This window comes from Pristiophorus japonicus, chromosome 8 (assembly GCF_044704955.1).
Source record: "Pristiophorus japonicus isolate sPriJap1 chromosome 8, sPriJap1.hap1, whole genome shotgun sequence".
Lineage (NCBI taxonomy): Eukaryota > Metazoa > Chordata > Chondrichthyes > Pristiophoridae > Pristiophorus > Pristiophorus japonicus.
Window position 1 is genome coordinate 153,297,326 of NC_091984.1, and position 14,173 is coordinate 153,311,498.

Here is a 14,173-nt window from a genome sequence, read left to right on the forward strand (position 1 = left end):
ATTGTCGATATTACTCCTCTGGCTGTCGGTATTACTCTCTGGGTGACAGCATGTTTCCTCTGGGTCTCGATATTACTCCATTGGGTGACAGTATAACTCCTCTGGGTGACAGTTTTACTGTTCAGTGCGTCGGTAGTACTCCTCTGGGTGACAATATTACTCCTCTGGTATCGTCATTACTCCTCTGGCTGTCAGAATTACACCTCTGGGTGACAATATTATTCCTCTGTGTATCGTCATTACTCCTCAGGCTGTCAGTATTACACCTGTGGGTGACAATATTACTCCTCTGGGCGACGGTATTACTCCTCTGGTTATCAGTATTACTCCTCTGGTTGAAAGTATTACTAATCTGGGTGTCGGTAGTAATCCTCTAGTGTCTGTATTATTCCTCAGGCTGACAGTATTACTCCTCTGGGTGTTGGTATTACTCCTCTGCATGTCGGTATCACTCATCTGGGTGTCGGTATTCTTCCACTGGGTGATTGTATTGCTCATTTTGATGTCGGTATTACTCCTCTGGATGTCGGTATTACTCCTCTGGGTGTCGGTATATCTCCTCTTGGTGACAGTATTGCTCCTCTAGATGGTGGTATTACTTCTGTGGATGTCGGCATTATTCCTCTGGGTGACGGTATCACTCCTCTGGGTGTCGGTATTGCTCCTCTGGCTGACAGTATTACTCCACTTCGTGACGTTTGTGCTCCCCTGCTCTTCGGTATTATTCATCTGGGTGACAGTATTACTTGTCTGGGTGACGGCATCACCCCTCTGGATTTCGGTATTACGCCTCCGGGTGTCGGTATTACTCATCTGGGTGTCGGTATTGCTCCTCTGGGTGTCGTTATTGCTCCTCTGGGTGTAGGCACTATTCCTCTGCGTGATGACGTTACTCATCTGGGTTTCGGTATTACTCTTCTGGTTGACATTATTGCCACTCTGGCTGTTGGTATTGCTCCTCTGGTTGTCGGTATTACTCATCTGGGTGACAGCATTACTCCTCTGTGTATCGGTATTTCTCTTCTGGGTAAAGGTATTACGCCTCTGGGTGTCGGTATTCCTCCTCTCGGTGTCGGTACTACTCCTCTCGATGTCGATATTACTCCTCCGGCTTTCGGTATTACTCTCTGGGTGACAGCAAATTCCTCTGGGTCTCGGTATTACTCCATTGGGTGACAATATTACCCCTCTGGGTGACAGTTTTACTGCTCAGTGTGTCGGTAGTACTCCTCTGGGTGACAATATTACTCCTCTGGTTATCGTCATTACTCCTCTGGCTGTCAGAATTGCACCTCTGGGTGACAATATTACTCCTCTGGGTATCGTCATTACTCCTCTGGCTGTCAGTATTACTCCTGCGGGTGACAATATTACTCCTCTGGGTGATGGTATTACTCCTCTGGTTATCAGTATTACTCCTCTGGTTGAAAGTATTACTAATCTGGGTGTCGGTATTAATCCTCTAGTGTCTGTATTAATCCTCAGGCTGACAGTATTACTCCTCTGGGTGTTGGTATTAATCCTCTGCATGTCGGTATCACTCATCTGGGTGTCGGTATTCTTGCACTGGGTGATTGTATTACTCATTTTGATGTCGGTATTGCTCGTCTGGATGTCGATATTAATCCTCTGTGTGTCGGTATTACTCCTCTGGGTGTCGGTATTAATCTTCTGGTGTCGGTTTTGGTCCTCTGGGTGAGGCTTTTACTCCTGTGGATGTCGGTATTAATCCTCTGGCCGTCGGTCTTGCTGCTCTGGGTGTCAGTATTGCTCCTCTGGATGTAGGTATTACTCCTCTTTGCGATGGCATTATTCATCTGGGTTTCGGTATTACTACTCTGGTCGACAGTAGTGCTCCTCTGGGTGTTGGTATTGCTCCTCTGGGTGTCGGGATTACTCATCTGGGTGACGGCCTTACTCCTCTGGGAATCGCTATTACTCCAATGCGTGACAGCATTATTCCTCTTGCTGACGGCTTTGCTCCTCTCAGTGTCGGTACTACTCTTCTGGGTGTCGGGATTACTCCTCTGGCTGTCGGTATTACTCCTCTAGGTGACAATATTACTCCTCTGGGTGACGGTATTACTCCTCTGGTTAACAGTATTATTCCCCTGGATGACTATATTAGTCATTTGGGTGTCTGTATTAATCCTGTGGCGTCTGTATTACTCTGGGTTTCAGTATTACTCCACTTTTCGATGGTATTACTCTTCTTCGTGACGGTTTTACTCCCCTACGTTTTGGTATTACTTTTATGGGTGACGGTATTACTACTCCGGGTACCGGTATTACTCCTCTGGGTATCGGTATTGTTCCTATGGGTGTTGGTATTGCTCTTCTGGGTGTAGGTATTACTTCTCTTAGTGACGACATTACTCATCTGGGTTTCGGTATTACTCCTCTGGTTGACAGTATTACTCCTCTGGGTGTTGGTATTGCTCCTCTGGGTGACGACACTACTCATCTGGGTTTCGGTATTACTCCTCTGGTTGACAGTATTACTCCTCTGGGAGACGGTATTACTCCTCTGGGTGAAGGTATTGCTCCTCTCGGTGTCGGTACTTCTCCTCTAGATTTCGATATTACTCCTCTGGCTGTCGGTAGTACTCTCTGGGTGACGGTATGATTCCTTAGGGTCTCGGTATTACTCCACTGGGTGACAGTATTACACCCCTGGATGACAGTATTAATCCTCAGTGTGTCGGTAATACTCCTCAGGGTGACAATGTTACTCCTCTGGGTGTTGGGATTACTCCTCTGGCTGTCGTATTACTCCTCTGTGTGAGGGTATTACTCCTCTGGGTGACGGCATTACTCCTCTGGATATCGGTATTACTCATCTGGGTATCGGTATTGCTACTCTGGGTGTTGGTGTTGCTCCTTTGGGTGTAGGTATTACTCCTCCGGGTGACGACATTACTCATCTGGGTATCGGTATTACTCCTCTGGGTGACGGTCTTACTCCTCTGGGTGACGGTATTGCCCTCTCGATGTTGGCACTAATCCTCTCGATGTCGATATCACTCCTCTGGCTGTCGGTATTACTCCACTGAGTGACAGTATTACTCCTCTGGGTGACAGTATTACTCCTCTGGGTGTCGGTATTTCTCCTCTTGGTGACAGTATTTCTCCTCTGGATGGTGGTATTACTTCTGTGGATGTCGGCATTACTCCTCTGGGTGACGGTATCACTCCTCTGGGTATCGGTATTGCTCCTCTGGCTGACAGTATTACTCCTCTTCGTGACGTTTGTGCTCCCCTGCTCTTCGGTATTATTCATCTGGGTGACAGTATTACTTGTCTGGAAGACGGCATCACCCCTCTGGATTTCGGTATTACGCCTCCGGGTGTCGGTTTTACTCATCTGGGTGTCGGTATTACTCCTCTCGATGTCGGTATTACTCCTCTCCGTGCCGTTGTTGCTCCTTCGTGTGTCGGTATTGCTCCTCTGGATGTCGATATTAATCCTCTGTGTGTCGGTATTACTCCTCTGGGTGTCGGTATTAATCTTCTGCGTGTCGGTTTTGGTCCTCTGGGTGAGGCTTTTACTCCTGTGGATGTCGGTATTACTCCTCTGGCTGTCGGTCTTGCTGCTCTGGGTGTCAGTATTGCTCCTCTGGATGTAGGTATTACTCGTCTTTGCGATGGCATTATTCATCTGGGTTTCGGTATTACTCCTCTGGTCGACAGTATTGCTCCTCTGGGTGTTGGTATTGCTCCTCTGGGTGTCGGGATTACTCATCTGGGTGACGGCATTACTCCTCTGGGAATCGCTATTACTCCAATGCGTGACAGCATTATTCCTCTTGCTGACGGCATTGCTCCTCTCAGTGTCGGAACTACTCCTCTGGGTGTCGGGATTACTCCTCTGGCTGTCGGTATTACTCCTCTAGGTGACAATATTACTCATCTGGGTGACGGTATTACTCCTCTGGTTATCAGTAGTGTTCCCCTGGATGACTATATTAGTCATTTGGGTGTCTGTATTAATCCTGTGGCGTCTGTATTACTCTGGGTTACAGTATTACTCCACTGTTCGATGGTATTACTCTTCTTCGTGACGGTTTTACTCCCCTACGTTTCGGTATAACTTTTCTGGGTGACGGTATTACTCCTCTGGATACCGGTATTACTCCTCTGGGTATCGGTATTGTTCCTCTGGGTGTTGGTATTGCTCTTCTGGGTGTAGGTATTACTTCCCTGGGTGACGACATTACTCATCTGGGTTTCGGTATGACTCCTCTGGTTGACAGTATTACTCCTCTGGGTGTTGGTATTGCTCCTGTGGGTGACGACAATACTCATCTGGGTTTCGGTATTACTCCACTGGTTGACAGTATTGCTCCTCTGGGAGACGGTATTACTTCTCTGGATGAAGGTATTGCTCCTCTCGGTGTCAGTACTTCTCCTCTAGATTTCGATATTACTCCTCTGGCTGTCGGTAGACCTCTCGGGGTGACAGTATTATTCCTTTGGGTCTCGGTATTACTCCACTGGGTGACAGTATTGCACCCCTGGATGACAGTATTAATCCTCAGTGTGTCGGTAATACTCCTCTGGGTGACAATATTACTCCTATGGGTGCTGGGATTACTCCTCTGGCTGTCGGTATTACTCGTCTGGGTGACAATATTACTCCTCTGGGTCTCGGTATTACTCCACTGAGTGACAGTATTACTCCTCTGGGTGACAGTATTACTCCTCTGGGTGTCGCGATTACTCCTCTGGCTGTCGCTATTACTCCTCTGGGTGACAATATTGCTCGTCTGGGTGACTTTATCACTCCTCTGGTTATCAGTATTGCTCCTCTGGCTGACAATATTACTCATCTGGGTGTCGGTATTAACCCTCTGGTGTCTGTATTACTCCTCTGGGTGACAGTATTACTCCTCTCCGTGATGGTATTGCTCGTCTGGGTGTCGGTATTATTCCCTTGGTGCTAGTATTACTCCTACTCATCTGGTTGTCGGTAATACTCTCTGGATGCCGGTATTACGCCTCTGGGTGGGGTATTAATCCTCTGGATGTCGGTATTACTCCGCTGGGTGATGGTATTACTCCTCTGGGTGTCGGTATTACTCCACTGGCGTCTGTATTACTCATCTGGGTGACAGGATTACTCCTCTGTGTGATGGTATTACTCCTCTGTGTGACGGTATTACTCCTCTGTGTGACGGGATTACTCCTCTGGGTGACGGTATTACTCCTCTGGGTGATGGTATTGCTCGTCTGGGTGTCGGTATTACTCTCTGGGTGCCAGTATTACTCCCACTCCTCTGGTTGTCGGTTTTATTCTCTGGATGACGGTATGACTATTCTGGATGGGGTATTAATCCTCTGGATGTGGGTATTCCTCCGCTGGGTGATGGTACTATTCCTCTGGGTGTCGGTATTACTCCTCTGGCGCCTGTATTACTCATCTGGGTGACAGCAGTAATCATCTGTATGATGGTATTACTCCTCTGTGTGACGGTGTTACTCCTCTGGATGATGGTATTGCTCGCCTGGTGTCGGTATTACTCTCTGGGTGCCGGTATTATTCCTACTCCTCTGGTTGTCGGTATTACTCTCTGGATGTCGATATTACTCATCTGGATGGGGTATTAATGTTCTGGATGTAGTTATTTGTCCGCCGGGTGACGGTATTACTCCTCTGTGTGTCGGTATTACGCCTCTGGTGTCTATGTTAATCCTCTGGGTGACAGTATTACTCCTCTGGGTGATGGTATTACTCCTCTAGCTGACGGTATTACTTCTCTGGGTGACGGTATTACTCAGCTGGGTGGCGGTATTACTCTCTGGGTGTCGATATTACTCCTTTCGGTGTCCGTATTGCTCCTCTGGGTGTCCGTATTGCTCCTCTAGATGTCGGTATTACACCTCTGAGTGTCGGTATTACGCCTCTGGATGTCGGTATTACTCCTCTAGCTGACGGTATTACTCGTCTGGCTGATGGTATTAACCCTCTGGATGTCGGTACTAGTCCACTGGATATCGGTATTTCTCCTCTGGGTGACGGTATTACTCCTGTGGGTGAAGATATTACTACTCGGAGTGATGCTATTACTCCGCTTGCTAGCGGTATTATTCCTCTGGTTTGTTATTTCTCGTCTGGGTATCGGTATTACTCCTTTGGATATCGGTATTACTCATCTGGGTATCGGTATTGCTACTCTGGGTGTTGGTATTGCTCCTTTGGGTGTAGGTATTACTCCTCCGGGTGACGACATTACTCATCTGGGTTTCGGTATTACTCCTCTGGTTGACAGTATTACTCCTCTGGGTGTTGGTATAGCTCCTCTGGTTGTCGGTATTACTGATCTGGGCGACGTCATTACTCCTCTGGGTATCAGTATCACTCCTCTGGGTGACGGTCTTACTCCTCTGGGTGACGGTATTGTCCTCCATTTCTGCACTACTCCTCTAGATGTCGATATGACTCCTCTGGCTGTCGGTATTACTCCACTGGGTGACAGTATTATTCCTCTGGGTCTCGGTATTACTCCACTGAGTGACAGTATTACTCCTCTGGGTGACAGTATTACTCCTCTGGGTGTCGGTATTACTCCTCTGGCTGCCGGTATTACTCCTCTGGGTGACAATATTGCTCGTCTGCATGGCTTTATTACTCCTCTGGTTATCAGTATTACTCCTCTGGCACACAATATTACTCATCTGGGTGTCGGTATTAATCCTCTGGTGTCTGTATTAATCCTCTGGGTGACAGTATCACTCCTCTGGGTGATGGTATTGCTCGTCTGGGTGTCGGTATTACACTCTGGGTGCCAGTATTACTCTTACTCCTCTGGTTGTCGGTAATACTCTCTGGATGGCGATATTACGCCTCTGGATGGGGTATTGATCCTCTGGATGTGGGTATTACTCCACTGGGTGATGGTATTACTCCTCTGGGTGTCGGTATTATTCTACTGGCGTCTGTACTACTCATCTGGGTGACAGGATTACTCCTCTGTGTGATGGCATTACTCCTCTGTGTGACGGTATTAATCCTCTGTGTGATGGGATTACTCCTCTGGGTGATGGTATTACTCCTCTGGGTGATGGTATTGCTCGTCTGGGTGTGGGTATTACTCTCTGGGTGCCAGTATCACTCCCACTCCTCTGGTTGTCGGTATTATTCTCTGGATGTCGGTATGACTCATCTGGATGGGGTATTAATCCTCTGGATGTGGGTATTCCTCCGCTGGGTGATGGTACTATTCCTCTGGGTGTCGGTATTACTCCTCTGGCGTCTGTATTACTCATCTGGGTGACAGCATTAATTATCTGTATGATGGTATTACTCCTCTGTGTGACGGTGTTACTCCGCTGCGTGATGGTATTGCTCGCCTGGGTGTCGGTTTTACTCTCTGGGTGCCGGTTGTATTCCTGCTCCTCTGGTTGTCGGTATTACTCTCTGGATGTCGATATTACTCCTCTGGATGGGGTATTAATGTTCTGGATGTAGTTATTACTCCGCCGGATGACGGCATTACTCCTCTGGGTGTCGGTATTACGCCTCTGGTGTCTATATTAATCCTCTGGGTGACAGTATTACTCCTCTGGGTGATGGTATTACTCCTCTAGCTGACGGTATTACTTCTCTGGGTGACGATATTACTCGGCTGGGTGCCGGTATTACTCTCTGGGTGTCGATATTACTCCTTTCGGTGTCGGTATTGCTCCTCTGGGTGTCCGTATTGCTCCTCTAGATGTCGGTATTACACCTCTGAGTGTCGGTATTACGCCTCTGGATGTCGGTATTACTCCTCTAGCTGACGGTATTACTCCTCTGGCTGATGGAATTAATCCTCTGGGTGTCGGTATTAGTCCACTGAATATCGGTATTTCTCCTCTGGGTGACGGTATTACTCATGTGGATGTAGATATTACTACTCGGAGTGATGCTATTACTCCGCTGGGTAGCGGTATTATTCCTCTGGTTTGTTATTACTCGTCTGGGTATCGGTATTACTCCTCTAGGTGTCCGCATTACTCCTTTGGGTTTCGGTATTACTCCTCTGGTTGACATTATTGCTCCTCTGGCTGTTGGTATTGCTCCTCCGGCTTCGGTATTACTCTCTGGGTGACAGCATTTTTCCTCTGGGTCTCGGTATTATTCCACTGGGTGACAGTATTACTCCTCTGGGTGACAGTTTTACTGCTCAGTGTGTCGGTAGTACACCTCTGGGTGACAATATTACTCCTCTGGGTATCGTCATTACTCCTCTGGCTATCAGTATTACTCCGATGGGTGACACTATTACTCCTCTGGGTGACGGTATTACTCCTCTGGTTATCAGTATTACTCCTCTGGTTGAAAATATTACTAATCTGGGTGTCGGTATTATTCCTCTAGTGTCTGTATTAATCCTCAGGCTGAAAGTATTAATCCTCTGGGTGTTGGTATTACTGTTCTGCATGTCGGTATCACTCATCTGGGTGTCGGTATTCTTCCACTGGGTGATGGTATTACTCATTTTGATGTCGGTATTACTCCTCTGGATGTCGGTATTACTCCTCTGGGTGTCGGTATTTCTCCTCTTGGTGATAGTATTGCACCTCTGGATGGTGGTATTACTTCTGTGGATGTCGATATTACTCCTCTGGGTGACGGTATCACTCCTCTGGATGTCGGTATTACTCCTCTGGGTGTCGGTATTTCTCCTCTTGGTGATAGTATTGCACCTCTGGATGGTGGTATTACTTCTGTGGATGTCGGTATTACTCCTCTGGGTGACGGTATCACTCCTCTGGATGTCGGTATTCTTCCAATAGGTGATGGTATTACTCATTTTGATGTCGGAATTACTCCTCTGGGTGTCGGTATTTCGCCTCTTGGTGACAGTATTGCTCCTCTGGATGGTGGTATTACTTCTGTGGATGTCGGTATTGCTCCTCTGGGTGACGGTATTACTCCTCTTCGTGACGTTTTTGCTCCCCTGCTCTTCGGTATTATTCCGCTGGGTGACAGTATTACTTCTCTGGGTGACGGCATCACCCCTCTGGATTTCGGTATAACGCCTCCGGGTGTCGGTATTACTCATCTGGGTGTCGGTATTACTCCACTCGATGTCGGTATTACTCCTCTCCGTGTCGTTATTGCTCCTCCGTGTGTCGGTATTGCTCCTCTGGATGTCGATAGTAATCCTCTGTGTGTCGGTATTACTCCTCTGGGTGTCGGTATTAATCTTCTGGGTGTCGAGTTTGGTCCTCTGGGTGAGGGCTTTACTCCTGTGGATGTCGGTATTACTCCTCTGGCTGTCGGTATTGCTCCTCTGGGTGTCAGTATTGCTCCTCTGGATGTAGTATTACTCCTCTGTGCAATGGCATTATTCATCTGGATTTCGGTATTACTCCTCTGGTCGACAGTATTACTCCTCTGGGTGTTGGTATTGCTTCTCTGGGTGTCGAGATTACTCATCTGGGTGATGGCATTACTCCTCTGGGAATCGCTGTTACTCCAATGCGTGACAGCATTTTTCCTCTTACTGACGGCATTGCTCCTCTCAGTGTCGGTACTACTCCTCTGGGTGTCGGGATTACTCCTCTGGCTGTCGGTATTACTCCTCTAGGTGACAGTATTACTCCTCTGGGTGACGGTATTACTCCTCTGGTTATCAGTATTATTCCCCTGGCTGACTATATTACTCATTTGGGTGTCTGCATTAATCCTGTGACGTCTGTATTACTTGGGTTACAGAATGTCTCCACTGTGCGATGGTATTGCTCTTCTGGGTATAGGTATTACTCCTCTGGGTGACGACATTACACATCTGGGTTTCGGTATTACTCCTCTGGTTGACAGTATTACTCCTCTGGGTGTTGGTATTGCTCCTCTGGGTGACGACACTACTCATCTGGGTTTCGGTATTACTCCTCTGGTTGACAGTATTACTCCTCTGGGAGAAGGTATTACTCCTCTGGGTGAAGGTATTGCTCCACTCGGTGTCGGTACTTCTCCTCTAGATGTCGATATTACTCCTCTGGCTGTCGGTATTACTCTCTGGGTGACAGTATTATTCCTTTGGGTCTCGGTATTACTCCACTGGGTGGCAGTATTACTCCCCTGGGTGACAGTACTAATCCTCAGTGTGTCGGTAATACTCCTCTGGGTGACAATATTACTCCTCTGGGTGCCGGGATTACTCCTCTGGCTGTCGGTATTACTCCTGTGGGTGACAATATTACTCCTCTGGGTGACGGTATTATTCCTCTGGTGTCTGTATTACTCCTCTGGGTGGCAGTATGACTCCTCTGTGTGAGGGTATTACTCCTCTGGGTGATGGCATTACTCCTCTGGATATCGGTATTACTCATCTGGGTATCGGTATTGCTACTCTGGGTGTTGGTATTGCTACTTTGGCTTTAGGTAGTACTCCTCAGAGTGACGACATTACTCATCTGGGTTTCGGTATTACTCCTCTGGTTGACAGTATTACTCCTCTGGGTGTTGGTATAGCTCCTCCGGTTGTCGGCATTACTGATCTGGGTGACGTCATTACTCCTCTGCGTATCGGTATTACTCCTCTGGGTGACGGTCTTACTACTCTGGGTGACGGTATTGCTCCTCTCGGTGTCGGCATTACTCCTCTAGATGTCGATATCACTCCTCTGGCTGTCGGTATTTCTCCACTGTGTGACAGTATTATTCCTCTGGGTCTCGGTATCACTCCACTGAGTGACAGTATTACTCCTCTGGGTGACAGTATTACTCCTCTGGGTGTCGGGATTAATCCTCTGGCTGTCGGTATTACTCCTCTGGGTGACAATATTGCTCGTCTGGGTGACTTTCTTTCTCCTCTGGTTATCAGTATTACTCCTCTGGCTGACAAGATTAATCATCTGGGTGTTGGTATCAATCCTCTGATGTCTGTATTACTCCTCTGGGTGACAGTATTACTCCACTGTGATGATATTGCTTGTCTGGGTGTCGGTATTACTCTCTGGGTGCCGGTATTACTCCTACTCCTCTGGTTGTCGGTATTATTCTCTGGATGTCGGTATTATTCCTCTGGATGGGGTATTACTCCTCTTGATGTGGGTATTACTCCGATGGATGATGGTATTACTCATCTGTGTGTCGGTATTACTCCTCTGGCGTCTGTATTACTCATCTGGGTGAAAGTATTACTCCTCTGTTTGATGATATTACTCCTCTGTGTGACAATATTACACCTCTGGGGGATGGTATTGCTCGTTTGGATGTCGGTATTACTCTCTGGGTGCCGGTATTACTCCTCTGGTGTCTGTATTACTCCTCTGGGTGGCAGTATTACTCCTCTGTGTGAGGGTATTACTCCTCTGCGTGACGGCATTACTCCTCTGGATATCGGTATTACTCATCTGGTTATCGGTATTGCTACTCTGGGTGTTGGTATTGCTCCTTTGGGTGTAGGTATTACTCCTCCGGGTGAATAGATTACTCATCTGCGTTTCGGTATTACTCCTCTGGTTGACAGTATTACTCCTCTGCGTGTTGGTACAGCTCCTCTGGTTGTCGGTATTACAGATCTGGGTGGCGTCATTACTCCTCTGGTTATCGGTATTACTCCTCTGGGTGACGGTCTTACTCCTCTGGGTGACGGTATTGCTCCTGTCGGTGTCGGTACTACTCCTCTAGATGTCGATATCACTCCTCTGGCTGTCGGTATTACTCCACTGGGTGACAGTATTATTCCCATGGGTCTCGGTATTACTCCACTGAGTGACAGTATTACTCCTCTGGATGACAGTATTACTCCTCTGGGTGTCGGGATTACTCCTCTGGCTGTCGGTATTACTCGTCTGGGTGACAATATTGCTCCTCTGGGTGAATGTATTACTCCTCTGGTTATCAGTATTACTCCTCTGGCTGACAATATGACTCATCTGGGTGTTGGTATTAATCCTCTGGTGTCTGCATTACTCCTTTGGGTGACAGTATTACTCAACTGTGTGATGGTATTGCTCGTCTGAATGTCGGTATTACTCTCTGGGTGCCGGAATTACGCCTATTCCTCTGGTTGTCGGTATTATTCTCTGGATGTCGGTATTATACCTCTGGATGGTGTATTAATCCTCTTGATGTGGGTATTACTCCGATGGATGATGGTATTACTCCTCTGGGTGTCGGTATTACTCGTCCGGCGTCTTTATTACTCATCTGGGTGAAGGTATTGCTCCTCTGTGTGATGATATTACTCCTCTGTGTGACGGTATTACTCCTATGGGGGATTATATTGTTCGTTTGGGTGTCGGTATTACTCTCTGGGTGCTGGTATTACTCCTCTGAGTGACGGTATTACTCCCCTGGTTTTCAGTATTAATCCTCTGGCTGACAATTTTACTCATATGGGTGTCGGTATTAATCCCCTGGTTGTCTGTATTACTGCACTGGGTGACAGTATTACTCCTCTGTGTGGCGGTATTAATCCTAAGGGTGATGATATTACTCCTCTAGCTGACGGTATTACTCCTCTGGGTGACGGTATTGCTCTCTGGGTGTCGGTATTGCTCCTCTCGGTGTCGGTATTGCTCCTCTGGGTGTCCGTATTGCTCCTCTAGATGTCGGTATTACACCTCTGCATGTCGGTAACATGCCTCTGGTTGACAGTATTACGCCTCTGGCTGACAATATTACTCATCTGGATGTCGGTATTAATCCACTGGTGTCTTTATTACTCCACTCGGTGACAGTATTACTCCACTGTGTGATGGCATTACTCCTCTGGTTGTCGGTATTACATCTGGATGTCAATACGACTCCTCTGGATGGGGCATTAATCTTCTGGATGTGGGCATTACTTCGCTGGGTGAAGATAATATTCCTCTGAGTGTCGCTATTACTCCTCTGGCGTCTGTATTACTCATCTGGGTGACAGTATTAATCCTCTGTGTGATGGTATTACTCATCTGTGTGACGGTATTACTACTCTGGGTGATGGTATTGCTCGCCTGGGTGTCGGTATTACTCTCTGCGTGCCGGTATTACTCCTACTCCTCTGGTTGTCGGTATTACTCTCTGGATGTCGATATTACTCCTCTAGATGGGGTATTAATATTCTGACTGTGGGTATTATTCCGCCGGGTGATGGTATTACTCCTCTGGGTGTCGCTATTACTCCTCTGGTGTCTGCATTACTCCTCTGGCTGACAGTATTAATCTTCTGGGTGATGGTATTACTCCTCTAGCTGGCGGTATTACTCCTCTGGGTGACGGTATTACTCGTCTGGGTGAAGGTATTACTCTCTGGGTGTCGGTATTACTCCTCTTCGTATCGGTATTGCTCCACTGGGTGTCCGTATTGCTCCTCTAGATGTCGGTATTACACCTCTGCGTGTCGGTATTACGCCTCTAGTTGACAGTATTACTCCTATGGGTGTTGGTATTGCTCATCTGGTTGTCGATATTACTCATCTGGGTGACAGCATTACTCCTCTGGGTATCGGTATTACTCCTCTGGGTGTCGGTATTGCTCCTCTGGGTGTCGTTATTGCTCCTCTGGGTGTAGGCACTATTCCTCTGCTTGGCGACATTACTCATCTGGGTTTCGATATTACTCTTCTGGTTGACATTATTGCTCCTCTGGCTGTTGGTATTGCTCCTCTGGTTGTCGGTATTACTCATCTGGGTGACAGCATTACTCCTCTGGGTATCGGTATTTATCTTCTAGGTAAAGGTATTACTCCTCTGCGTGGCGGTATTCCTCCTCTCGGTGTCGGTACTACTCCTCTAGATGTCGATATTACTCCTCTGGCTGTCGGTATTACTCTCTGTGTGACAGCATTTTTCTCTGGGTCTCGGTATTACTCCATTGGGTGACAGTATTACTCCTCTGGGTGACAGTTTTACTGCTCAGTGTGTCGGTAGTACTCCTCTGGGTGACAATATTACTCCTCTGGGTATCGTCATTACTCCTCTGGCTGTCAGAATTACACCTCTGGGTGACAATATTACTCCTCTGGGTATCGGCATTACTCCTCTGGCTGTCAGTATTACTCCTGTGGGTGACAATATTACTCCTCTGGGTGACGGTATTACTCCTCTGGTTATCAGTATTACTCCTCTGGTTGAAAGTATTACTAATCTGGGTGTCGGTAGTAATCCTCTAGTGTCTGTATTAATCCTCAGGCTGACAGTATTACTCCTCTGGGTGTTTGTATTACTCCTCTGGATGTCGGTATTACTCCT

General features: G+C 47.5%; 1 protein-coding gene across 1 annotated transcript; it reads right to left on the reverse strand.

The window, feature by feature from the left end:
* Positions 1–582: 582 nt before the first annotated feature.
* Positions 583–9,047, reverse strand: LOC139269193 (dentin sialophosphoprotein-like). The gene is made up of 4 exons (XM_070888285.1): positions 8,331–9,047; positions 2,963–3,889; positions 1,709–2,048; positions 583–1,127 (listed from the first exon to the last, which is right to left on the reverse strand). The coding sequence occupies exons 1-4, from the start codon at positions 9,045–9,047 to the stop codon at positions 583–585; spliced, it is 2,529 nt and encodes an 842-aa protein (XP_070744386.1).
* Between the last annotated feature and the right edge of the window lie 5,126 nt (positions 9,048–14,173).

Bases quoted from the DNA above. Each gene is read 5' to 3' on its own strand.
- LOC139269193 (XM_070888285.1), bottom strand. From the start codon at position 9,047: ATGAGTAATACCGACACCCGGAGGCGTTATACCGAAATCCAGAGGGGT. The intron at 3,890-8,330 runs GTAATATTTTCA...ATTGTCACCTAG, and splicing joins TAATACCGACACCCAGATTA to AGGAGTAATACCGACAGCCA. The intron at 2,049-2,962 runs GTAAGACCGTCA...ATTGTCACCTAG, and splicing joins CAATACCGTCACCCAGAGGA to AGGAGTAATACCGACAGCCA.